The 27,549-nt window shown below is 37.7% G+C and overlaps 3 protein-coding genes and 1 pseudogene across 4 annotated transcripts; all 4 read right to left on the bottom strand.

The window, feature by feature from the left end:
• Nucleotides 1-1,092: 1,092 nt before the first annotated feature.
• LOC120273331 lies at nt 1,093-7,774 on the bottom strand (annotated as a pseudogene).
• Nucleotides 7,775-9,972: 2,198 nt separating this feature from the next.
• Nucleotides 9,973-12,515, bottom strand: LOC120273470 (reticulon-like protein B12). 2 transcript variants are annotated; one of them, XR_005540545.1, is made up of 5 exons: nt 12,390-12,515; nt 11,691-11,871; nt 11,183-11,394; nt 10,484-10,790; nt 9,973-10,333 (listed from the first exon to the last, which is right to left on the bottom strand). XR_005540545.1 is itself a non-coding variant. In XM_039280094.1 (4 exons), the coding sequence occupies exons 1-4, from the start codon at nt 12,460-12,462 to the stop codon at nt 10,621-10,623; spliced, it is 636 nt and encodes a 211-aa protein (XP_039136028.1). In that variant the 5' UTR covers nt 12,463-12,515; the 3' UTR covers nt 10,376-10,620. The 2 variants fall into 2 exon arrangements, 1 of the variants encoding a protein (XP_039136028.1); XM_039280094.1 differs by lacking the exon at nt 9,973-10,333 and having other exon boundaries at nt 10,376-10,790.
• A 942-nt stretch (nt 12,516-13,457) lies between these two features.
• On the bottom strand, nt 13,458-14,052 carry LOC120273473. The gene has a single exon (XM_039280096.1). It carries the CDS (start codon nt 13,816-13,818, stop codon nt 13,486-13,488), a length of 333 nt encoding a protein of 110 aa, XP_039136030.1. The 5' UTR covers nt 13,819-14,052; the 3' UTR covers nt 13,458-13,485.
• Nucleotides 14,053-14,360: 308 nt separating this feature from the next.
• On the bottom strand, nt 14,361-27,026 carry LOC120273332. The gene is given in 33 exon segments (XM_039279952.1): nt 14,361-14,720; nt 14,808-14,948; nt 15,049-15,108; nt 15,483-15,659; nt 15,744-15,803; nt 18,038-18,181; nt 18,268-18,396; nt 18,631-18,844; nt 19,293-19,439; nt 19,528-19,700; nt 19,702-19,770; nt 19,863-19,961; nt 20,150-20,214; nt 20,266-20,324; nt 20,379-20,497; nt 20,801-20,911; nt 21,725-21,740; nt 21,926-22,009; nt 22,607-22,782; nt 23,897-23,911; nt 24,062-24,202; nt 24,439-24,459; nt 24,695-24,794; nt 24,992-25,016; nt 25,019-25,049; nt 25,051-25,092; nt 25,450-25,512; nt 25,617-25,723; nt 25,876-26,104; nt 26,287-26,379; nt 26,476-26,535; nt 26,678-26,777; nt 26,779-27,026. Coding segments are annotated over 32 exon segments (3,144 nt in total). The 5' UTR covers nt 26,922-27,026; the 3' UTR covers nt 14,361-14,720; nt 14,808-14,876.
• Nucleotides 27,027-27,549: the final 523 nt, after the last annotated feature.

Consider the following 27,549-nt stretch of genomic DNA (forward strand, 5'->3'; position numbering starts at 1 on the left):
GTTTACAACTCCCGCCAAAGTTTGGCAATGAGATTCCTGTTGGACGAGAATACCCTTATGTGAATCACCCTCTTTCTTATACTCTCTCTTCTTTGACTCGTTGGAGAAAGCGCGGGAAGACACAGCAAAATGGGAATCATTTGTATATATATGTGCACATAATTTTCTCAAATTTATTATTGTTGCCATATACACATAATTTTCTTGAAATTTAACTAAATCCGTTTGTGGTTCGGGTGGGTTAGCAACACCATTTCAAAATCTCAACAGAGGAGAAATAATTGACGAGAGTCTCAATCTTGCCCAGAAAAAAATTTACTCTGTCTAAGTTTAGACTCCACAAATTTTAATAAATCCTTTGCGCACATATACTTACCAATTTTTTTAAAAAAATAAAATGAATAAATCACTAATATATTAAAAAGGAGCTTGCCATTTTTTTCAAACAAATAAATTTATCAAAATTGGTTTTCTCAAACAAAGTTCAACTCAATGTCATTCTGTCCCGACATTTATCAAAGTCCAACTGAACATTACTAAATCTAGCATTAGGATAGACAACAAAACAATACAAAACCCACCATGCTCTCTTTTGACGTCACACCTCACAGTCAAAACAAACATATCAACACAGATTAAAAAAAAAAATGGGTCTTGTTAGTAAAAATTAATCCTTACTTTAGTTGACCTAAACAATATTGTGAGAACCTTGATTAACAAACAAGTACAATGAGAAAAAATAATAAAATGAAATAATTTAATTTATTTAGTTAATATCTGGACACATATGTGAGATATTAATTATACGTTTGGTGTACATCTTTGATTTCTCTTAATTAGGGATGTTTATTGTTTGTTTATAAAAAAATAGTTTATTGTTTTATATGTGTTTAATTATTTTTTTAAAATTAAAGAAAATATTAAAGATTAAGATTGTCATTTGAGATGTTTTGGACTCTTTGATTTGTTTTATGAACACTACCAAACACTTTTGACTTTTTGTTAGCATTCTCACAAAAAAAAAAAAATAATAATAATAATGTTTTATTAATTTGTTGATTTGTTTATTTTCTTAGCGTTTTTTTTCTGAATTAGTTTGAATATGCGTAGGATTGCAGTTGGATGATAATAACAATAATTCAATTTATAAAATTTGTTTGTTAAACAAGAACGCAAGGAAGAAGCAATTCATGGGATGTGGCATCGAGGGAGTAGAGTAGCAAGCAACAAATCATGATCCAACGTCAAGCATCTGGAGCTACCGCTAGTCTGCTGCTGTGCACGCTTAATGGTTCCAGCGCCCACGTGCGCGCGGCCCCATCCCCACTTGTTCTACCGAAACTTATGCACGCCCCTGGGGTCTCTGGTGGGTTCACCCCACTCTTCTTCCTCAAAAAAAAAATGGAGTAAAGTTTGATGAGATGGTTGTAGCACCCTTTTTCCTTGAAAAGTTGAGAATAATGGTGCTTGCAGTACAGAATACCTTCAAGAGCAGCATAGCATAGTTTGAAGGAGAGATTGGACAACCAGCATGACAGCATCTGAAACAAAACTGATGATATGCTTCTCCTTCAACAGTTACCTGATGTGATTTCAATGCAAAAAAGTAAACACAGCAGCGTGATGTGTCATTAGTGCAGCAATTTCAAATGCTATTATTACTCAGACCATCAACAAACCTTTTCAAGTGGATATGCAGTTTTGCCACAGGTGGCAGCATTTTTCTTGCGTTCCTGAAAACATGCCAGCAGCTTTACTTGGGGACCTCGTCTGAGAATAAAAATGTGCTCGCCAATGAACCATAGCAAAACATGGTCAGATAATTTGTATTTTCAACAGAGGAATGTATGGTGACTGCCACATCGAAATTACCAGTTCAGGAGTTGATTTCCCGGCTGACTGTGGCGCTGTCAAAGTGCAAGCACACATAATTTAGTGACGAAGACCAATGGAAAATAACAAAATGCAAACAGTGTGAGTCAGAACAATTTCAGTAGGAGCCTCAACATGACTGGTGTTGAAGAGTGAGTTCATCTGGAAATTAGCAACTAACTCAAGACATAAAGCAAGACTACAGTGAAGCATGGGAAATGTAACTGATTGGTCAGGCTTTATTTTGTTTGTCTTTGGGATTAGTTAACCAATGTTTTGTTGTTTATGTTTGTTGTCTAAGTAGATCTGAATGATGCTGTCTGAACTCTATTATTGCTTGTTAGCTTTGTATTCAGCTATTATGCAGCAAGAAAAACTATCAACAAAGTGCTGCTTTCTCTATTACAATTATCATAAAAAGTATTCTGATCCTATCAGTGGTATCAGAGATCAGTTAAGAAGAAGATGGCGAGTTCATCATCAGCAAAGGATGCTGATGTTCCCTACTTCAAAGGTGACAACTATAACCTTTGGGCTCTAATGATGAAGACTATGTTTAGATCAAAAGATCTATGGAAACTAGTTGAAAAAGGTTTCAGTGAAGAAGGAGATGCAACTAGAATAAATGATAGTCTCAAGAAGGATGCCAAGGCCATGTACTTGATCCAACGAGCCCTTGATCCAAAGATACTTGTGAGGATATCTGAAGCCAAAACTGCTAAAGAAGCTTGGGACGTCATCAAGACTGAATTTCAGGGAGATTTAGACAACATTACAATCCAATTACACTCTCTTCAAAGGGAGTTTGATGCAGTCAAGATGAAGCAAGGAGAGTGTGTTCAAGATTTCATCACTAGGGTGTTAGACATTACCTATCAAATTCGAATGATGAAAGAGGCTCTTCCTCAAAAGACAGTTGTATCTAAAATCTTGAGAAGTCTTACTCCCAGATTTTCTTTGGTTGTTCACTCAATCATTGAAGCCAAGGATTTGAACACACTAACTGTTGAGCAGCTCAGCAGTTCTCTGAAAAACCATGAGTCTATTTTGAACATTGAAGGTGGCCATCATGAAGAAGAGAGAGCCTTGCATGTTGGGAGAAGTTCAACTCAGGTCGGTGATTATTCTCACCGAGGTGGAAGAGGTAGAGGTCGTCACTTTCCCAAGGGAAGGGGACGCGGTCGTGGGCGTGGAAGAAGCTTAGAATTTAGTCATGGAGAATCATCTCATCATGGGGACAACATCAAGCAACACGAAGGAGTACAGTGCTTTGTGTGTAAGAAGTTTGGGCATGTTAAAGCCCAATGTTGGTACAGAAATAAAGAAGCTAATGTTACAAAAGATGAGAAAGAGGAATCTGAAGAAGTTGCATTCATGGCAACTAGTAATGTATCTAAAGATTCAGGAGGAATGTGGTTGATTGACAGTGGTTGCTCTAACCACATGTCAGGTGAGGAGACTCTTCCAGAGCATTGAAGCAACACCAAATGAAATCATCCGGTTAGGCGATGGAAAATCCTTGAAAGTTGAAGGCATTGGAAGGGTTACTCTTCGTTCAAGTAGTGGGAAGATCACTACACTAAACAATGTTCAATTTGTGCCGAAATTAGCTCACAACCTGCTGAGTGTTGGACAGCTAATGGCATCAGGTTTTGATGTAGAATTCTCAGGAGGAGAGTGTATCATTAGGGAAGCATGCTCCAAGGTGAAAGTTGCTCAAGTTCTTATGACAACACATAGACTCTTTCCACTTGATGGTGATGATGTAAACTCAGCAAATGTAGCACAAAGAGCAACAGATGTCTCAGATCTCTGGCACAAGAGATATGGACATATTAATATGAAGAACTTGAAGCTCCTATCAGAACAACAACTAGTAACAGGTTTGCCGGTCATTACTAATATAAGCTCATGTGAATCATGCGCTTTAGGCAAGCAAACACGAGCCAGTTTCACCAAAAGCACAACAAGGCGAGCTTCAAAGCCTTTAGAACTCGTTCATGCTGATTTAGTTGGACCAGTAAACACTGCTTCAGTTGGAGGTAATTTATATTTCCTCTTGATAACTGATGATTGTTCAAGATTCTCTTGGGTGTATTTCATACAGAGAAAATCAGAAGCTTTTCAACAATTTAAACAATACAAGCTGTTTGTGGAGAAACAATACTCTCTACCAATCAAGGTTCTGCGAACAGATCGCGGAGGAGAATTCACTTCCCGTGAATTTGAAAATTATTGCAAGATGGCTGGCATACTTCATCAGTTGACAGCTCCTCGCACACCAGAACAAAACGGCGTCGCGGAGCGTAAGAACAGGACTGTTTTGGAGATGGCAAGAACAATGATGAAAGAGAAGGGTTTGCCGTCAGAGTACTGGGCGGAAGCTGTCGCCACCTCTGTCTATATCCTTAACCGGTCTCCGACGAAGGCAGTAAAACTTCAAACTCCTTATGAAGTTCTGACTGGTGAGAAACCGAAAGTTGACCACTTTAGAACGTTCGGTTGTCTTGCTTACCGCTTCGTTGACTCTCCGCAACGAAGTAAATTCGATGCAAAGTCACTTCCCTGCATCTTGATTGGATACTGTGATCGATCCAAAGCCTATAAGGTGATGGATCCTGATTCAAAGCGTGTATATGTCAGCCAGAATATTCAGTTTTTTGAGAAGAAGGCATGGGATTGGTCGAAGAATGGTGACTCAGATGCATCAACTTATGTGCAGTCTCGTGATACTCACGTGACATCTCTTGAAGAAAATGAATTTGACTCAACACCGTCAACTCAATTCAATGTACAATCAGATTCTTCTCAGCAATTATCTACTCTTCTTCCCTGTGAACAAATCCATGCAGTCGGAGAGGAAGAAGAAGCTCCAGCCAGGTATCGTGAATTAAGAGCGATATACAATTCTTGCTCTTTTGCTCTTCTTGCTACAGATCCTATCACATATGATGAAGCAGCAAAGAATCAAGAGTGGATTACTGCCATGAATGAAGAACTAGAAGCTATAAAGAGGAATGAAACCTGGACGTTGGTGAAGCTACCAGAGAAGAGGAAGGCAATTGGCCTCAAGTGGGTTTTTAAATCAAAACTCAATGCAGATGGTTCTCTGTTAAGAAGAAAAGCTCGTCTCGTAGCCAAAGGGTTCTCTCAGCGTGAAGGGATAGACTTTGAGGAGATATTCTCTCCAGTGGCCCGACTGGAAACTGTGCGTTTGTTTTTGGCCATCAGCGCTAAGAGAGAATGGACTGTTTTTCACCTAGACGTTAAAACAGCTTTCTTGAACGGAGAACTAAAAGAGGAAGTATTTGTATCACAACCGGAGGGATATGTGATTGAAGGCAGTGAAGATCATGTATATCGACTACATAAAGCCTTGTATGGCCTACGACAAGCCCCAGAGCTTGGTATAGCCGTATAGATGCTCTGTTTATACAAATGGGCTTTGTGCGAAGCTTGAATGAACCTACTGTTTACAGTAAGAAGCTAGGAGTCAATGATATTCTTCTACTCTGTCTCTATGTGGATGACATAATATACATGGGGTCCTCAGAGATGATGCTCAATGAATTCAAAAGAGTTATGATGGATACTTTTGAGATGACTGATTTGGGACCTATGGGTTATTTCCTCGGCTTGGAGGTGAGACAATTCAGAGGTTCAGTATTTATATCTCAACCCAAATATGCCAAGAGCCTCTTATATAAAGCTGGGATGTTGAATTGCTCACCAGTTACAAATCCTATGAACTCAAATGAGAAATTACACTCAAATGATAACTCTTGTAAAGTAGATGCTCTCAAATACAGAAGGCTCATAGGAGGACTGCTCTACCTCACTCACACTCGGCCAGACATTATGCATGCAGTATCAGTAGTTTCTCGTTTCATGCAATCTCCAAGCAAGCATCATTTTGGTGCCATTAAGAGAATTCTGCGTTATATTAGAGGGACAATTACATTTGGGATTCACTATGCTAAGAATGAGGAATTTAAACTCATTGGTCACTCAGATAGTGACTGGGGAGGCTCAATGGATGATCGGAAAAGCACAACGGGGTGGGTGTTCTCGCTGGGATCAGGAGCCGTTGCTTGGAGCTCCAAGAAACAACCCATTATTGCACTCTCTAGTACTGAAGCTGAATACATCTCCCTAACAGCTGCTGCTTGTGAGGCTGTGTGGTTGCGCCGGTTGCTATCAGATTTGAATGAAGTACAGACCACCCCGAGCTTAATTCTGTGTGACAATGTATCAGCTATCTCCATTGCAAAGGACCCAGTTTATCATGGTCGCACTAAACATATAGATACGAGGTATCATTTCATCAGAGGCCTTATCAAAGATGGCTCAATTGAAGTCAGACATTGCAGGACTGAGTATCAACTAGCAGATGTATTTACCAAAGCACTGCCAAATTCCAAGTTCATCAAGTTTTGTGAAGATTTGAATGTCTGTGTTCTTTCAGATCAAGGAGAGCATGTTGAAGAGTGAGTTGATCTGGAAATTAGCAACTAACTCAAGACATAAAGCAAGACTACAGTGAAGCATGGGAAATGTAACTGATTGGTCAGGCTTTATTTTGTTTGTCTTTGGGATTAGTTAACCAATGTTTTGTTGTTTATGTTTGTTGTCTAAGTAGATCTGAATGATGCTGTCTGAACTCTATTATTGCTTGTTAGCTTTGTATTCAGCTATTATGCAGCAAGAAAAACTATCAACAAAGTGCTGCTTTCTCTATTACAATTATCATAAAAAGTATTCAGATCCTATCAACTGGAAGCTCTTGTTGAAGTTCCCTGTCTCCTTGAAGAGCTGCTCAAAATGAGGTTTGCAGTAGAGTACGCCCTCCATTGAAGAGAAATTGCTGAGCATGCAAAGACCGGATGAAACTTGGGATGAGGTAGACCATAATACTTTTGATCACATTCAGAAAACAAAGCATGGTTTCAAGATACTCGAGGAATAATATTGCATTAATCAAAAATTTTTAGAACTTGACTTCGCTTATAGATAAAATGCAAGCACATTCCAATCGCACTTTGGTATGTTAGCAAGATAAAAACTTGGATGATAAAAATGAGAACAGTAACTGGCTGGGAAATAAATTGGCTCGGGTAAATATTACTGTTGGTCACCAAATTATACCCAATTATCAGTTTGGATACCACATTTTGATTTGTATCAAAAATGGTTCCCCAATCTTCATTTCGCTTTCAAAAAAAGATGTCTGCTCAAAAGTTAAAAATTCCACGCAAACCGCAGTAGGGAAGCTACGAACAAAGGCTGCCATGAAGCAACTACGCAGGATAACTATTAATCATGTGCAACTCAAGTAGATTCACAAAATCTAAGACATCATAGATCATGCACCTTACTTTTTTTCAGATCCAAAGTGCAAGAAGAATTTATGGTATCAAGAGCTTTGAGTCCATCCATTCCTTTCCGTAGTAAGCCTAATCGTGGGGAAAGGCATCTGCAGGGGAACCGAGAGAGGACATCAATCCAAGTATTGACACCATATATATTATCCGTAAGAAGTATGGACACACGTATAAAGTAATGCCGTAAACATTGGTGATAGAAATGGCAGCGGGAAGGACCGAGGGACAAGAGTAATTAAAAAAACATGGCGAGGTAAGGTAGGGCAAAGATAATAAAACTAGTATTTTTTGTTAGACATGATATTGAATGTGGACAAGAAGTAAATAAATCATGGAGGAGAAACAAGGTGGTTGGCTTGAGGGTGCCTTTGCAATGGGTGCACTTGAAGCAGGACTTGTGGTCCGTGATGCTCGTCGGCCATGAGCCGATCCATGGGGTACACAGTCTTCTCGCATGCCTTGCATTTCTGCTGCGTCCCTCTCTTCCTCTTCCTCTTCCTCTTCCTCTTCCTCCTGCTCATACTCCTATAATACACAATATATCCACATACATATAAGACAAAAACTAAATTTTCACAAGGAGCTTGTTTTTGGAATACATCTCTCACCTAGACGCTAGAGAAGTCGATAGATCCTCACAGAAACAACCAACTAGAGTGACTTATAATGTGGAATCAAGTAAAAGGAGGGAAAAACAGTGAATGTACACACTCAAAACACTCGTTGAAAGAAAGCCAGTCGCATCAACGATATAAGCGAAAAACAACAACACGCAAGAGATTTACTTTTTGTCCGAACTTGGGATGCTGCTAATGCCGTCCATGATGATATAACTTAGGAGGCGTTTGGATTGAGGGTTAGAATACTATTGGAATGGGGTTGATTATAAATAGTAATGTATGACCATGTTTGGGTAAATTACTATTGACTTGGGAATGGGTACTGTTGGTATTATCATTATGCATAATAAAGGCATTTCATTACTTTCAAAATTCGGGGGCATGGAGGGGAATAAATACTGTTGACAGTGAATTGACACTTTTACCCCTAGTTAATATTTAATTAAATAATAATAATAATAATTAATTTAAATAATTAATTATAATAATTAAAGTAAATTATAATAAACATAAATTGAGTCATTTAAATATTATAATAATTACAATAAATAATAACTAACAAGAATTATAAATAGTCATATTACACTATAGTAATTAAAGTGAAATGACAATTTTGCCCCTATATAGATTTAATTAAATCAAATAGTTAATAAAAGTATTTCATTATGGTAATTAAAGTGAAATGACATGTTTACCCTGTAGATATTTAATTAAATACATTATTGATAGTGAAATGACAATTTTGCCCCTTGTTGAGATTTAATTAAGTAATATTTATTAATTTAAATAACTAATTATAATAATTAAAGTAAATTATATTGAACATAAATTGAATCATTTAAATATTATAATAATTAAAATAAATAAAAATTAACAAGAATTGTGTAATATACATATACATTATAATAATTAAATTGAAATGACTTTTTTGCCCCTACATAGATTTAATTAAATAAAATATTTAATATAAGTATTTAATTATGGTAATTAAATTGAAATGACACTTTTACCCATTAAATTATTTAATTGGTTAATGATAAAAAAATTATTTATTATAAATATTTAATTATAATAATTACAGAGACTAAATATTTATTTATATGTAATTATTTTATATATTGATTTATCATTACTTATGTTAAGGGCATTAAAGTAATTTATATACAATTCTCTATGTCACTTTTTCTATTCCCAATATTTATTCCTTTCAACCAAACACCTTTTTCATTACCATTACCATTACTTTTCCCATTCCCATTACCATTACCATTTCTATTCCGTGATCCAAACGGACCCTTAGATCATGATAGTGACCATTTGCACGCCCTTTTTATTGCATCGGATGGCCGGCAGACAGCACCAAGGTGCAGGAATTATTATTCTCCAATTTGAACAACCTCACTCATTGCTGACTATGATAACAATAATTTTTTTTTTCCCAACGACCTTCGGGTCTATTGGTACATGGGTCGCCGATAGAGCTCTCACCGAGTGGTGAGAGTTCGATTCTCGGCTGAGGGCACATTTTTGGGAGTTATGAATAGTGGTTGTGTACGGGTGGTTCTAGCGCCCACGTGAGCGTGGCTCCGTCCCCACTTGTTCCACCGAGGCTATGCGTACGCCCCGTGTCTCTAGTGGGTTCGCCCTGCTCTTCTTCCTCAACAATAATTTTTTTTTTTTTTCATTCATACCATTCCCACACACGAAGGAAGAATAAGTCTAGCGGAGGGAAAAGGTGTTGACATAAATATATAGGTGATCTTTGCGTTAGATCTCTTTGTCAGGTCTAGTTTCTTTTTTCCTTTTGTTACCACATCTCTCTGGGATATTGTTAACTGTCCTAACCTCTGTTTGTTCTTCCCCTCAGTTCATTTTTAATGATCATGGTTTATATACTATAATCAAAGAAAAAATATATATACATATACATATACATATATATATATATATGTAGGTGCTTATCAGTTATGGGTTACTGCCAATTTAATTAAACAGGGTAAACTTGGCGCATGCGTGTGTTTATCCACTCAACTAAACAAAAGACCAGATTGTCTGCGACAGCTGCATTGAACCCATTCTCGTACCAAATTGATTACGCTACACACCAGTTGTTCTAGGACAAAACTTTTTAAGTTCATCGTATTCTTTGAAGTTTATCAATATCAAGTTAATTTTCAAAACAAAAGATCCAAGTTAATCCTTCAACATCACTGGTTATTAACAAGATAACATAGTTGCGTCATAATTCACCATAATCTTTTGTTGAGAAGACAGTAGTTACCCGGCAGATTGCCACTACTTTGTTATGGTCCATGGAAAGGATACCTGAGCCATTAATATTTACTGAAACATGCCATCCAACTCATGGGGATCACTAGTGTATCACCATTGATGAGCTCAAGTGCAGTCTCATCAGTCACCACACTGAAAACCAGGAAACTTTCATGTGGAGATATAGTCCTGTGAACAGAAAATAATAATCACCCTCCAACACTGGTATGGTTCATCGACTCATACTTTATCCTTATAATTATTTGAATCAAAATATCATCGAAATTGAAAATTCATGCCTCATTACATTAAAATCTCAAGTAGAAACAAGCAACTCACAAATTGAAGGGCAGAATCTCTTAAGTCACAAATAGGCCATTTGGAAACATCGAGCTCTGACCCCAACGGGTGACGGCAGCCAAATTCCCTCTATGCAGAAGCTTAATGGTGGTCTGATTATATTAACCCAGACGCTATCAGCCTAGTTTTTCCTTCTTCTCCAAAATCCAATTCTTAACCTTGTTTAAATGCTTTGTATAGCTCTCATACCGATGCCGCAATTCCATGCAGGCGATGTTCACATATCTCTCAACATAACTTTCATACTTCTCATAAAGCACAGGGATCGTCAGGACAGCGAGAAGACCTGTGCAGAAAAAGCATAACAATAAATTCTAACAACACAAACATTGTCCTGTATGGTTGATACGGATTTTGTTGATTACTTTTATCAGAAAAATATTATCATCATCTAATTTATAACTATGGCGATTGTGATCATACACATGAAAGATTTCACTTAATATGTTTCTATCATAGTCCATTTCTTCATGAAAGCCGAAGATGGAAATGTAATCCCATAATTCATTTAGAGAAAGTTTCATGATCAGTACTATTTGGCAAAACCATAATATTTGTGCCTATATGTCATAAAAACACATCAATGGGTTTTGAGTAAATGAAGGGTTCATTAATATGATACCATCAATGCAACACTATCCACAAATGGAAAAAAAAAAGCGCAAGAGAGTCACTTACCAGTGTATCCAAGAGTAAGAAAATCAGTAAGACCACCAACAAAAGAAATCAGCCATAAGCATCCAGCTACTCTGTAGAAGAGGTTTGTGTCTTTTCCAAGCGCAATCTTATAGGTTGCAGACAGTACCATGTTCATATGAGAATACACAAAATCTGCTGCTGTTTTTATAACAGCCTCTGAAAGCTGTAGCTTTGGGATAGGTGGGGGTGGCCTGCACTTGGCACAATAGGGAGTAGTTTCAGACTCACTCGAATGGCAGTGAACTAATCTTGAGACAACATCTTAACGTTGGTTTCACAGATAAGTAGAATGATTTAACAAGCAAAAACGTCAAGATAAATACTTTGCTGAGTTTTCTTTCCTATTCTTAATCAGTTAAAACATCTTATGATCTATTAGTTTACAACTGAATGATATCAATAGAAACAAGCAGCATGCAGCATTAAGTAATTCGCTCATTCGCTTGTGTGTTCTATTACTAAACGACAGTGAAAATATTGTGATTACCTGTTGAGTAGCCCAGCAGCCTTTGCCCAGACAAAGAGGATGGACAACAAAAGAAGCAAAACGTTGGACACAAATGATAAGAAAGTGTAGCCAGACATCTGGAAGACCACCCAAGCAGCAACAGTGCCAAGCAATATACTGATTGTCACACTTCTCCTCCTCCAAAGAATCACATCTGCAACTGCAGAACAACAGTATACACATCACTTCCAATGGAGAGAAGAAATAAGCAAAAGCAAGTAACCGGAAGAAACAATACAGATTTCATGAAACCGTGTCACACTATCTCTTTGTTTGTGTGCTTATGTTCGAGGCCAATACAGATTTCAAACGACAGAGAGTTTGACGAAGAGCTGTTCTAGTGTGAGAGAATAAGAAGCAATGAATTGAAGAAAATCTAGACTTGGGCATATAGATTAATTATAGATTCAACAAGTTAACCTAGGGATCATTCATAATGAAAGAAAGAAAGGATTACTAAAGTTTAACCACCAGGGATCTGATTCAAACTAAAGAATGAAAACTAATCAAATCAAAAGGAAAGAGATCAGGAGGCGACTCAGATTTTAATAGATGCAAGCAAGCAAGCTAAGAAAAGGAAATCAATTGATAAAAGATCCAAGCACAAATATGAGTAACAAGTACAGAGTTACTTTGATATCTAAAGCTAGCAATAGCATTGAATTGAATTTGACTTACCATTTCCTCCACCGAGGATGTTATGGAGAGATCGCTGCCTCCCAAAATATTGAGGTGGAGGGGAAGATCCCATTGATGGGCAGGGTAGGTAACAAAAATGGATCGAACGAACGAAGGGTGTGGTAGCCGGTAGGAATGGGATCTGGAAAAGCAGCCCTTTTGTTCACTTTCCGTCCGGGTGGTGGGGTTGTTTGGTGATGACGGAAACGGAATGAATATAAAGAGAGTCAGTCAGTCAGTCTGTCGAGAACGTCAGCAAAGAAAAAAAAGTGTTAAAACCTCTACACCTTCATTCCACTTTTGTATTTTCTGGTTTTAATTCAAATACAATGGACGCAAACAAAACCAAGGCATATCTGCCTGCCGGTTTGGTTTCACGGAAAAAGACGAGGCAAAGGGAATAATAATCAGATAACCTCTTGTAGTCTTGTTCCCCTTTGACAGTTTGGCGCTGCCGCCACGCCAAGACCAACCCTTTTGATCGTATACCCCCACATGTTAACAGTCAGAAATGTACTCACGTATCCTTGCTTACCTTACCCTCGTTTGCATCCTTACCTTGCCCTGGAGTAGAGCCATTAAACTGACTGATTGTGCCGGTGGTGGCAGGTGGTGGAAACGACAATTACTTCCAAACAGTGCTCAGAGATTATTAAGAAGAACGAAGAAAAAAAAAACATTTTCCTAGTAAGACATGGAACTTGGTAAAAGTAGCACAGAGGATCAAGTTAACTTCTTTGAACAAAACCCATTAAGCAATAGATGCCCACAAAAGCCTGTAACCGCAACTCTCTGAGTTTCAAAAAACATTAACTTCTTTACTATATTTTTATTTTCTTCCCCTTTTTTGAACTTCCGATCAGAGAACAAGCTTTGTGGAAGAGATTGGTATTGCTGACTAAGCAATTTGAATAGAAAACAGTCACACCAATAACAACAAGTTTATTCTGAAGAAAGTATGTAGGAAGAAGGATTTTAAGAAAGTGAGGAATAGTGGAAAGAATATATACACACATGATGATGATGATGATGATGATGATAACAATAACAAGAAGAACAACAGCAAGAAAAATAAATCATCAAGGAAACAGAAGACCTAGAGAAGAGGGCGCTTGCCAAGTCGCTTGATCTCCTTGTCCATCCGGCCGGAAAGCATAAAAGCGAACATCTTGAGATCGCAAAGGAAAGACCAGAGGGGATGGCCAAACGTAGCGGGAACGTTGCCTTCAACGAAAAGGTGGCTGTACCAGGCCAGGGCGTAGCCGATGATGGGTGCGGGAAGGAGCAGGATCCAGCGCCGGCACAACAGCGAGCTCAGCAGGCACAGCAAGCCCGAGAGGGTGCCCATGAAGTGTAGCCGCCGCGTCAAGGCTTTCGAGTGCTGGCTCACATAGAATGCCCAGAAGTCGTCCAGATTCTTGAAATTCATCCTCTGCTGCTGCCTGCTGTGCTGGAGTTGGGGCGGAGCAAAAGGGAGACTTTGTCTTGAGATGAAAGAGATCCACAAAACAAATATTTATTTATTTATTTATTTATTTTATTTTATCGGGATGATCCAATACCAATACGGCAATACCAATACCAATACAGAGAGTGCACAAACAAAGATGCCATGCCGGAACAAGGCAGGGGCTTTACTTTACTTGATACTTTTACTGCTTATCATCATCATCATCATCATCATCATCATCATCATCGATTACATCAATTCTGTGGCCGGCTCATTGTTTCATTATTCCATTATCATACATCCAGTAACAAATAATACATTTTCTACTGCTATACATGGCGATACATTTCTAGACCATATTCCCCGGCCAACCAAACTGTCATAATGTTATTTAAATTATTAATTAAAATATAAAGACATGCCAGAGCGTCCACAAGTTAGTGAAAATAAAATGCACCATTTGAAGAACAGATAAAGCAGTTTCTAGGTAGAAATAAATTGGGCGTTGCAGAATCTCAGACTTGAGTAGGACCAAACTTTTACCAGTATTTATTATCCTTTCCAAACCACAATGGTGTCAGAAAGATATTCACGAATTTCAGTTAGTGTACAAATAAATCTTCACAAGGGATCATCTGACAAAACTGAAGGCATGTATCCCAGACCAGTGAACAGAGAAATCAGCTATGGCACTCACAGACCCAATTTAGTTATAGAAACCAATAGCATACAAACCGCCAGTTCAGATGGAACTACTTTGATAAAAAAATAAAATATAAAAAATAAAAATATTAAAAAAAAACAACCTATCCTTGCGTGTAATTCATACCATGATCAACCCACTCCGGTAGATCACTCATAAGATACACGAGGAGGTACTGCTGCAAGATGAAAAATCATGTAAGTTAGTATGCTCAAACGAGTATACAGAAGGACACAAATTTGGATTTGGTTTGAGAATACGAAACTAAGAGCAGGCTGAAGCAGGTGAAGGAATCAAGGAGTAAGCCAGCAGAACATTTCTGGAGATGAACCAATCAAGAGCTGACATAAAGAACTGGAACCAATCCAGCCATTCTTCCATCTCTCCCAGGTCTTTTCTTCTTTACCTACAACAAAATTGAACCATGGGTAGTTAGATCTAGTTGCTCTTCAAGTTACAGTACATTCTAGTGTAAACAAAACGGGATAGAATAATCCTGAACTTACATAGTACCAACCATCGACCTCATAATCAATCTCAACCTCTTCTCCTGCATCCAGGCTCAGCTGCAAGTAAAAACCCAAAATATTTATTCTGTTTGATCTTGTTTGTTTATGGTGATCTACTGCACAAACTCTTCAGCAATAGCTTGTAGCCCTTAGTCTGAAGCAAGCGGGTAGTGGGTGTATTGCATCTTGGCAATGACAGGTGCCCCTTGCTTGTGGTTACTTCGTGTAAAAACAAAAGGCAGAAATAAAAAATAACAAGAATAACATGGAGCTGCGAGGATGTTCATTATCAGTGAAATAATCAAATAAATATAATGAAACAGACGGCTAAGAAAAGAGGATGCCGCCATACTTCTTCAGGACATGCATCACTCAAAAAATTGGAACCATGATAAGAGTTGAGAAAACCATCAGGAAGCTGCATGCTTTACCTCATCCTCACCACCTGCAGTGAAGTCATATAAAGCTTTTCCAAACTGTGGATTCCCTGTGCTTTCCTCATCTTCACGCTTGTTAAAACTCTGGCCACCTAAGCCAGCTAAAGGATTTTCAAATGATTCAAATCTCTGCATGACAGATGTTGAGTATGATGGAGGTTCTTCTCTGACCTGAACATAATCGAAAACAGAACTTCAAGAGAAAATCCAAAGAAACAAAATGCTTGAACTTTTAAGTCTTGAACTTAAACTAACCGGAGATTCCCTCCCCTCAAAAGCTGAAGATGAACCAAACCTGCTGGTGGACTTGCTCTCCTGTTTCACAAGATACAATTTGTTACCCACAAATTTTTCATATTTGAAATGATATAAGACTGGCATGTATCGTACAAAGTCACAATTACGATTAGGTATCTGGCATGTATGGAGTTGTAATGTAAAACCTATAAAAGCAGATTTGTTATTTTGTTTTTTTCAAAAACACCTAAAAATTAAATTTAAATAATATATAATTAACGGATAAGATTGTTTGAACTTTAAAATTTACTCCAATCTAATCCATTCTACATATCTTTTGGTGGTTTTAAAAATAGCCTTTCTTATTTTTCCTGGACGAAAAATAAGAAGGAATCGGATTTCTTTTTCCTGGAAAAAAAAACCTAAAATATCAATGATAACAAACGGCCTGACAGGCAGGGTGCTATTTATTGCTTGGCAACTAGGTTATATTCTGCTTAATTAAAATCAATAAGCAAGCAGATGAAATCAAACATACACCGTAATTTGAAGCTGCATCATATCTGGCTTATATCTGGCTTATTGGAAATAATTATATATTCTCGCTTGTTAGCATCCACATAATTAATTTAATGATATAGGAGCAGAATTAACATGGTGAATTTGAAAATAACAACATTGATTAAAACACACGCACACATTGAACCAGTAAAAAAAACATACATAAAACAATTAAATAACAATTCTTCTATAAAATTTAATAAAAAAATCTTAAGACACAAATACAGGTAAGTTGAACAATTATTTAAATCATAATGGGCTAAAAGCCTAAAACACACAAACAGGTAACTTGAGCAATTATTTAAATCCTAATCGGGAGGAATTATCCAATCAAAGCACATAAAAAAAGGTTAAATTCTCCTCCCAAGTTCCTCAACCAAATTTTGACAAAAACAAAAAAAAGTGGCACATGCCATCAATCTAGCCATGTACATTTACAAAGGTATCAACCAGCAAGTAGCCCAGAATACCCCCAAGCGAGTGAACAGGGTGGCTTTTTTGACACATGAAGCTTAACCTTGTTTCCAAATAAACTCCTAATTTTTCATCCCCTCCACATAAATAAATAAATAATAAAAATGAAACAACAACAACACAGTCCGCTTAAAATTTTAATAGGAACAACTAACTTTCCGTCATAAAATCTAAAAAAAAACCAACCCCCTTCACAAAAATATTTAATTTTTAGGAAAAAAATTTATGAAGAGGGTTGTTGAACTAGAAACACAAGGCAGAGAAACTAAACTATCCATAATAAGCATTTACAGAACATAAATTAGCTAAATGGTAAATAGAAGAAATATTAAATCTGTTAGATTTTATATTTTTGGTATTAGTAGACCCTATATGGGCTCTATATGGGCTTAAGGGTCTTACACCAAAAAGTCTCAAGACTTAGTGGATCAACCCCTATACCTATATATAAACCCATTACACTTCTATCACACAAACCGATATAGATCTATATTTCCAACACCCTCCCTCAATTTCAACTCGATTTGAACTCTGCATGTACTCTGGACACCGTGAGGTCCCTGCTTTACATGGACTCAGTACACTACTTGTGTCTCGGAGGTCCCTACACACATGGAGGTCATACACACATGGACTTGTACTCACATCGGTGGCTCCACTATATCATGCTCTCGATACCATGTTAGATTTTTATATTTTTTTGATACTAGTGGAGCTCTATATGAGCTTATATTGGGCATAGGGTCTTACACCAAAAAAGTCTCAAGACTTAGCTAGCTCAACCCTTATACCTATATATAAACCCATTACACTTCTATCACACAAACCCGATGCAGTACTATATTTCCAAACAAAAATCCAATATTAAAAGTAAATCTAAAAAAAGCTGCAGCAGCAAAAAAATTCAGTTAAAAAGGGAAAACCAAGGAAGAGCTTTGTATAGTAGCAGGTCAGCAATGGCTTGGTATGCATAAAGCTCTTTTGGAAAAACTTATGATCCAAGGAGGAAAGCTAAACAAAATCATTTGCACAACATACTACCATGTATCGTGTTTGACTCCCAATATTCAACATGGGCCACTGAGTAAGCTATACTGTGCATGCAACTGCATGATTGCTGGCTGAGTTATTGTAGATCTCTCTCTATCTCTCTCAAAATAAAATAAAATAAAATAAATTAAGGAATGCAGAATACGTTTGCATAATCAATCTAAACCATTTCACAACCAGAAATGTGAAAATGAAGAATTGATTTTATAAAGCTCTAGATGAAGTACCGATTGTTGCGAAATCCCATAGCCAGACGGACGTGAGCTGAACAAGGATGGGTAATTCATGCCACCAAAATGGGATGAGATAGAAGTTTCAACAGAGCCAGTAGACTCAGGAGAGGATGTTCCAGATGACCTTCCATCATCTTCCTGAAACAAAAGAAAAATAACCTTTCAAATCCTGTTTCCAAAATGGCTAACCCAAGTCATAAATGAAATAATCATGCAACATATACCTCCACTTCATAACTTTCAAGAAGCTCCTTAGCCCACATGTCATTGTAAGTAACTGATGGCCGAGAGGTGATATTCTCATCATCCACATCAGGCGCATCTGTTCCAGCACCAGCAAGAAATTCATTCACCTAGCATCATGTATATATAACATAATTCGTTATTTGCAAAGATTTTCAAACGGAAGGACAACAGCAAAACAAATATCATACTGGAAAAGCAAAAGAAACCAACATAATACGTCAACATATTTCATAAGAATAGAAATGATCACATGGTTGCCTTTCAATGACTGTTGTCAAAAGTAGAAAAAACAAGTTACATGCCAGTGATAACTCATAAATTATATAGCTTGAAATTCTCACCCGATCCATTGCTGGAGCATTGCTTCCTAAAAGGCCATCATCAAGTCCTGCAGCCCATGCCATCGCTAATTCAGGATCAATTGAATTGGGTTCTTTATGCGTTACATTTGATTCATATACAAGGTCAGATATCCCCATAGCTACAGCAGGGTCATTCAATCCAGCTGATGCGTTAATATTATGCCGGTTCCGATAAATGTCAATGAGCTTGGCGCTGTCATAAGCATTTAAAAACAAAAAATGAGAGATGAACTTTAGTATTTAAGACATTTATATTCAGAGAGATGAACTTTAGTATTTAAAACAATTTATATTCATAAAGGAGAACAATTCTATTTAAGCAACAAACACGGATCTTACAATTTTATAATGACCAAAAATGTTTGTTTAATTCACCCAACCTTGTTCAAAAGCATTGATTTTGAAAATTTGTTTGCCAAAGAAACTTTGAGTTAAACTATGTTGTACCATCAAATTACAGATCATAAAAAAGATTCTATAGCACCTGGCACCATTGAGCCACTGCCTGCAAATCTTCGAGACCATTAGTCAAAATATATTTGATTTTTGAGTTCAACATAATACAAATCAGATCACTGTTTATACAAGGCCACAGCTGACCTTAACTTTCAATGTAGCAAAATGCAACTTTGTGAAATTACCTTGTAGGGCCAAGGGGAAGATATTTTGCTCGTGGAACAAAACAAAACAAAGACACCAGATCAAGAAGTTTCTCGTGTGTCTCGTAAAGTTGCTTGAGTTCTTCATCTGTCCATTCTTGCTTGTTGTTATCATGGTTACGCATATCTCTACACAACAACATAGACATGTACTCAGGGTAAAATATAATACCCCTCATGCACTTAAAATAGATGGTAAATTGGTATTTTCCTTTACCTAATCAAATCATCTTGTGCTCTGTACATTTCATCAAGGACATTTAACATTGGACAAATTAAAGATCCAAGACCGGTACCGCTAGCACCTTGATCTTCCCCATTACTAAGTTGCAATTCTGAAAATTGAGTTTGCACCCACACTTGTGCTAAAAGCATGCAAAATTCATATACTCTGCAAACCGTAAGGCTCTCCAGATCTAATTGCTATGGTTATGAGAGCTTGAGCAGCAACAATCCGTACCTGCAGGGTTTTTTCAATGAGAATAGCAACAAGAACATAATAATCTTCTTATGATTAATAATTATTGAGAAAAGAATTTGTTCAAGAAGTACCTCCCAGCTCCCACTAAATGCACACCTTTGAAGTCGAGTGAGTGCACCAGCAAGAGTAGGGATTCGAGAACTAGCGGCAGCTAACCATTTTATCTGTGTCTAGCATCCCATTAAAGCAGCACCAGGAGGGTGTTGCAGATTCAGCCATATTCAGATGCAGCGATAATTTGCATTTTCCAAGAAACCATACCTGCTCAAATGCTCAAGACTAAGATTAATTGTATGTTTCCTTGAATGTGCATTCAAATTTCTTAAGAAACAACTATATTGTTAGGGATCATCCTTACTGCAGCCTGCACCAGTCTCTGCAGTGCCAGAGCTGACTTTGGATCAGATGCTTTAAAACCCCTATCTACAGATGTAAGTCCAGACATTGACCGTTGAGAGGTGGTAAATCAAGCACTATAGTAACTGCTTCCAATGCTGTGTTTTTCCATCAGGTCCAGCTCCAACGAGGCAAGTCTGAAAGAAAACCCAAAATTTTTCATATTTAGAAGATTGTATCATATTGCTGACGAAATTCCTGTATTCAGAAGACTATTATGGAAATAGCTTAATGCAGCTTCAGAAGATCTAAAACGAAAATCCAACACAATGAACCTCATTATGCCACAATTAATTATTCTTACTGCACTCTGCAACCAGTAAAGTTTAATCAATGCAACAATTTTGACCTTTCATTTTCTGTTACACGGATGTATAAAATGAGACAAGATCTCAACCAAAACTCACCACACGGAGAATTCATACGGTGAGACAATTCCCTAAAGAACAATCATAATGACTTGTTTTCAAATGATGCATTTTCAGGAATGTTCAGAAAACTGGCATAAATATACGTGCAGTATAGCCTGAAGATGATAATGATATCGAGCTCATGACATGCACAAGCAATCATGCTTAAATATAAACCAAAATGATAACAGTCCAGTAATTACTGGCATCCCACTCATTCCATATGCAGCATCACTCGGCATCAATTTTTCCAGGGGCTTTTGTGGGAAATATTCTTGCATATTCTCAAGCAAGGTGACAGCCATGTCTGTTGCCTATCAGAATAAAAGAAAAGGAGTGAAACGATTCCAGTCAACCACAGATAAAAAATCTATGGCTCAGGAAATATCAACATATTTGTAAACTAGACACATGGCAAAAAGTATATGACAGGAATTTGAGAAAGAGCATGAACAAGAATGATACAGATTAGTATTAGTAGAATTGGGGCATGGCATGCCCTGTTAATTTTCCATGGTGGAAATCCATAAATAATACAGCAATGTGTAGTCACAGAAATTCATCAGTTGTCCACACACATAGGAAGTTAAAGAAACCAGCACATGTGGTTAAGGATAAATTAATAACATAATGATAACCTCACTGAAAAATCCAAACTTCTGAAGATAGGGTTGAGTCATGAAGATTTCCACTTAACAAGCGATAACAAATGAGAACTGAGGAATTCAAAGAAATTTGACTGTGTGGCCAATTTTACTAGGTCCAAAGAATACCTACCTATTACAGAAGGCAGGGTTGAAAGAAAATCTCAGTTTAACTCTTAAAATTTATAAAATACAGAAAATGAGGTCCTCAAATTTGGCTGCCATTCAAAATTTTGAAAACTTTCAAAATTAAATCCCAAAGTTTTAAAATTTCCCTTAGTTGACATAAGGATAGTTTTGGAGAATGGAAAGTCAATGGTAGTAGGTTGGTTTGCTGGAATCTTTTTCCCTGAGCATCAGTGGAGCCACTACTTGGAAGAGCACATATGTAGCCGGGCCCTAAAGATAAAGTAAAAACACTGCAAATGGTAAAATTACCCACTAAGCCCAGGGCAAAGAAAGTGGAAGCCATGAGAGGAGTACCTTAAAGCAGCGCAAACTGCCAGTGTAAGAAAGTACAAAACTTCATTTAGTAATGCTGATGTGCCAAAGCTGGGTCAAGAGAGCTCGCAGCGATGTCCTTCAATTCTCAAAAGGTCGTGGATTTTGCATCAGATTGGGGCGCTTCCAGCCACCATAGCTCGACACGGGCTTGACACTCCACCGCGCAACAGTTGTGCGTACTGCTTCAGAGGAACCCTAGTAGGCAGCCTGCAACTAGTATCGCTACCACTGCCCATATAGATAAGGATAAGAGGGCTCTGGAAGCTGCAAAAGAAATAAATAAATGAATAAATATAAGAAGATGATAAACCACATTAAATGGCTGTATTGTTGCATGTTTGCTATCGAAAAGATGCCGCTTTTGCTCTGCTCTGGCGTTTAAGAAAAGTGGAAAAGGTGGCGATAACGAGCGAGCTTGAGAGTTGAGGTTGCACACAGGCACTAAACACTTCTAGAGGCACTTGGTGCATGAAGATTAAAGCTCTGATAGGATGAAAATCAATGGTGAAAACCCATTTGGCAACCAGGAGATATCAGCCTAAGGACTTCAATTCAGGAATATATATATTACTTGCTGGAGGTTGGGTTTTAGTTTATCTGAAAATATAGACAGTAAACTTGTAACCTACCAATTCAAGTCTATCCAGACGCATACATGAAGTGGGCCCATTGTACGAAGTGACTGTGCAGCTTTTCTAGCTTTAATGTATTCTGTGATATGAGACACTGCAGTCTAACACTCATCGGGAAAGAAAAGGAATTTCTCTTTCTGGGGTTAGAGTCATATAGAAATTTTAAGATGACCCCGTCGAGAAGCCGTCTCAGCGGTGGCTGATGATGAAACAAATGTCGAGTAAATACCCTTCCGTTTGATGAGCCATCATTTGATCTTGAATCAATTGACTCTGCATTTGTCGAAGATGTGTAAAGTTGAGATCAACCGTGTGCCCATAGCGCTCGGCATAAGCGCTGCTGCCCTGCTCTTTCCCATTTCCTGAACAACTCACAGCTGCAGCATGCAGGCAGGCCGAGAGCTTCTAAAGGAAAGCTTTCCAATCTAAATCAGAACAAAATAAGAATAAACCGTGTTCGAGTCAAAATGGTATGAAATTTGCGTGGGTACTTATAAAGACAAGAAGTGAATTTCTTTGCTGTGTTGCCGTGCACCACATACATTCAAGTTCAATAACACCAGACAAAAATTATATACCTTCTCATTGCAAGTTTACGAAAAGAGGTTGAGGGCGCTTTGACTTCAAACCGAAGCTTGTCACTCTTTGGTGGAAGAGCATCATCTCTGGATTGGGTAGTACCATCGCTGATGATATTGAGGCGCCTCCGTAACTTTTAGGATTTCTCTAGTCAATCTAATCCATCGGCTGACTCTCTCGTCAGTCCTAAAATAAAATAAAACAAATGATATAAATTGGTTGAATCTGCAAAGAGAGAGCATAAGGGATTGCTTCAACTAATCGCAATTGGAACAATTTTCCATTGAGCTATAAAAATAAAGCAACTACACTGTCTGTGTTATCAAGAATTTTCGATGTATCTGTGGTAATTGCTCGAAAACAAACTCGAGTCACTAGGATCGCGAAGAAGTTGATACAGAATATAAAGTAGACACTGCGATTTAATATCATGGCAACCTCTGTAAAAGTGGAGCATTTTCATATTTCCTTAACTGTCAGGTGGAAGATAAATAGATGAAAACATAACAAATTATATATCGTTTGGCAGTATCCACATTGTCACATACCAGCCAATGACAGAAAAGCTCTAGAATGATGTTGTGACCTTAACTAACCAAAGAAATCCTTGCTTAAAAGTACATCATGCGTCCAGATGAAGAACATCCAGCAAGGCACCCACGATTGAAAGGAGTTCTTTGGTTCGAGGGAGGTATCATGACCCTGCAGGGCCACCGCACACTTAGCATAAAAAGTTTGTCGTGTAAAGGAAATAAAAGATATCCTTGAATGTAAGAGATCAAATGATATATAAAATACTGAGGATTTCTAGGTTGCATACAAAATGTCATGAGAATAATTTAAAACATAAATATAGGCTGAAAAATGTCCGAGCAGCCCTGATTCCAACATTCCAAACAACACTAGGAGATATGATGATGGAGGGGATTTAAACGCAAACCTCTACTGCGGTACCCTGATGCAATAAAATGTGCACATCTCAAAAGAATTAGGTAAAAAGAACAATATTCTACACTAAAAATGGAATACGTTCAGGACAGGCAGTATGACGATGAAGAAAAAACATATGGAGATTATATAATATAAGTAATGGACAGTAATTTACAAAGAGGATCCATTTTGACGCATGCAAGCAACCGAGAAGAGAGGGAAACAAGTCTGGGTTTTCCTCAAATTCTTCCATTTTATTATAACTTTTAACTTTCCGATTGCAGATTTGTATGAGGTCAGCAAACATAGCTGCTTCCTAAAGAAGACAAAAATTTAATCGTAGAAACATTTAGCAATAAATTGCTTGTTCAGACCAGGCAAAGTGGTAGTGTTTTGAGTTTAAAGACTATGAGTTGCCGCATTTAAATCTAAAAGAATAGTCTTGGATTGAAGCTAGAATAATCACAAGAAGACAAGATGCTCAGTGGGGCCACATTTTGACACAGGCTGTAGAGAGTCCCTAAATAGTGAAGATTGAGTAAGAAGTCATACCTCCAGGTTGTGCAAGCTTTCCTGCAAAATAAAAAAAGGGGCAAAAGATTATAATGGATTCTACATATGAAACTGTTTGAAGGCAAATCGGTATATAGGTCAAATCAGAGCCCTAAGATATGATGGCCTTTGGCATAATGCCAATGCTAAGAATGCAAGAAATCAGATTTAACATTTCAAGGAAAACAGGAATTTTCTGAACCGATAAAACAAAATAAACCCAACAAAGACAGATTTCAGGGGTAAAGTACATTACTAACTCAAAGGCCATAGCAACAGAATATGAATCTCTTGTGGCTATATCTGAGATGATTGCCAGGGCATGTCTTACACCAATAGGGTCCGCAAATGAAACCCTGCAGTCAAATTAAGCATCATAATATTATCAGTTAATGACACATGCATATCTTCCGTAATGCTAAAATTAATAATTTAAAATACAGATGATCCTCATAAGTCTTAGTCACTGTGCTGGGATATATATTAAAAATTTATTCATCCAACATGTGTCCACAAACACATGCAAGGTTTATAAAGGTTTATACTTGCATACCCTTGTATAGCCCGATGGAGGAATGCGGGTTACCAGGATCTAGCGGAAGTCTTCTTACAGGCACTAATAGCAGCATACTGCAAATTAGAGCGTATGCTAGACTGCAAATATCAACATATATATATATATATATATATATATTAGTTACACAGCATCATGATCACAAAATAATAAATAAAACAATGGTAGTTAATGAAGACCAGACCAGAAGCTTAAAGCTTGGATTTATAGCATTCATTGAGCAACTTAAGAACTAATAACCACATCACCAACTTTACACAAATTAGATCATAAGCTTCTAAATGATACAAGGTGGGTTTTGGTTTTACATTCTGTCTAGAAAGGTTATTACTTGTAAAGAAAACCACATCTGATAAATCAGCAACAACAAAAGCAATATAAGATGCAAAACACACTGAAGGATAAACTAACTCCATGATGTAAAAGTCAGCCATTACCTCCTTGTCACCACCTTGCTTGCCAAAAATGCCCTTCTTACGTTTTTGTTTTGTATCTCCAACCTGGAATATGAATAGCAGTTAATGACAGTTAAGCTTGTTAGCATTGTTTACCAGCATGCATACACAGCCTACACACATGCAATGTGAATAAGTAAAGCACAAACCTTCTCAAGAATGTCAAACACAATTTCATACAACTTAGCCACAACATCCGAATCGCTAGCTGACGCTGAAGTGAGGGCCTTCAAGGCTGCAAGCCTTCGTGCATGAACTATTAAGGCAAAGGAATAGTCACAAAAAGAAAACAAAACAAAACAAAACAAAAGCATACCATGGTAGGACATAAAGAAACAAGAAGCAAGTGCAAAACACATTGTTTACAGCATCATAAGAATTTAAGTTGCAATAAGAGAGTGAAAATACATTCGACATCAGCGTTCGAGGCCTCAGAAGTAAGTTGGCCTAATATTCTTGGTACAACATCTGCCCTGGTGACCCCTCCAACAGCATCAATGCCGGCAAGTGCGTCCCAGTTAGGAGTGGGTATCCCACCACCAGGACTTAGTCCATGTGCATCACTGTCTGACAAAATTCTAGCCAAATAGTAGTAAACATAACGTAAAATATTCCTGTCCTCACATTGTTGATGAAGCTGCAAAACAGAAAACAGCCATGCTCTTTCATGATCACAGCAGATTGAAATATAAATCTAGAGGGTTCACATCATGCATGATGCTTCATCTACATTATGTCAAGGTCATTAAGGAAGGGCTACAAGAAAGTATGCATCTAAATTGATAAAGAATGTGGTAGTAGTAAGTAGAAGGAGCATACCATGAGGAGAGATGGAGCTAAAGAAGGATCCACTGAGTTGTATACAGCAAGTTTAGGGAACACATGATGCAACAACCGCTTCTGGGAGGCTTTCTGAACACCACAAGCAATCAAATTTAAATATTAGAGTCACATCATCCTAGATGCAATTTGAATCACAGAGATGATGGGCAAAAAAAAAAAAAAAACCTGATCTGATGTTGCGGCAAGCTCATGGATACTACGTGCCAGTTGAGCGTATGAAACAGGCTGCAATAAATAATTGGGATCATGTTATTCAACAAGTCCTTATTTCATTTTTAGGATCAAAGACTATGTATGTTACCCGCATATCACTATTGAACATCGAAAAATAAGAAACGAGAAACAAAAGAAAAGAGAAGGAGGGAACCTTCCTATTTTGTCGTTGTGGAATGGCTTTGACTGGGTTGAGGGCCTTGGCTACGGCGATGGTATCATTCTGGATCTGCATCAGAGAAGCCCTCTTTGGGCTTCCAGCCCGTGGTCGTGGGCTTGCCAAGCGTGGAGGAGGGAGCCGGGGAGTTGGACGAAGTGCTGGTAGCAGCGACTTCAGAGGGATGCGATGTGATGAGATCCATCAGCGTCGTCCCAGCGGAATCCTGGCCGGAGGCCATGCTCCGAGGTTTGGAACTCTCTCTCTCTCAGAGAGCGGACCGAGCCTCGTGCTTGCTTACTCTTGCATCCGCATCAAAAAGACAAGAATCAGGGAGACGGAAAAGAATGAGATGTCATGGCTTTTGCAAATTTGTATAACAATAAGGGTTTTGTTTTAAATGGAAAAATTACTCGTTCACCCATCGAAAGTAATTTTCAAAAACCCTTCCAATTTTAGACACTTCCCTGACGTGTACACTTTCGTTATATTTTACATTCCTTTAACCCTCCCGTGATAAGTTGAAAGTGAGGTTTATGATATGAAATTTCTATTTCTTTGCTTTTTACTAAAAGGAGGAAAATAGGCTTCAATCATATCATCGTCTAAAAATTTATTCATAGTTTTGCAATGCCTTTCATGCTTGTTTCTCAAACAAAGTTTAGAAGGCTATCATCTCTTGTTGTTCTCCTCGTTCTTGTTCTTGTTCTTCTTTTTCTTCTTCTTATTTGGTATTTAAAGCGCTGCATTCTTTTCTTTCGAGTCATGTGTATCGTGGGGTTCAAGAGGGCTTTGGTAATGTCACTGTCGTTTGCATCGCTTGTGAAGGATGAAAATCATAGACGAGAAGGCAACCTGGGCGTTCTAGA

Source organism: Dioscorea cayenensis, chromosome 12 (assembly GCF_009730915.1).
Source record: "Dioscorea cayenensis subsp. rotundata cultivar TDr96_F1 chromosome 12, TDr96_F1_v2_PseudoChromosome.rev07_lg8_w22 25.fasta, whole genome shotgun sequence".
In the NCBI taxonomy this organism is placed as follows: domain Eukaryota; kingdom Viridiplantae; phylum Streptophyta; class Magnoliopsida; order Dioscoreales; family Dioscoreaceae; genus Dioscorea; species Dioscorea cayenensis.

What these genes read in the sequence shown, in the direction of transcription:
- LOC120273470 (XM_039280094.1), bottom strand. Translation starts at nt 12,462, where the DNA reads ATGGGATCTTCCCCTCCACCTCAATATTTTGGGAGGCAGCGATCTCTC. An exon ending in CATCCTCGGTGGAGGAAATG is followed by an intron (nt 11,872 to 12,389) that starts GTAAGTCAAATT and finishes GTTGTTCTGCAG; the next exon opens with TTGCAGATGTGATTCTTTGG. An exon ending in TCTTACTCTTGGATACACTG is followed by an intron (nt 10,791 to 11,182) that starts GTAAGTGACTCT and finishes TTTTCTGCACAG; the next exon opens with GTCTTCTCGCTGTCCTGACG.
- LOC120273473 (XM_039280096.1), bottom strand. Translation starts at nt 13,818, where the DNA reads ATGAATTTCAAGAATCTGGACGACTTCTGGGCATTCTATGTGAGCCAG.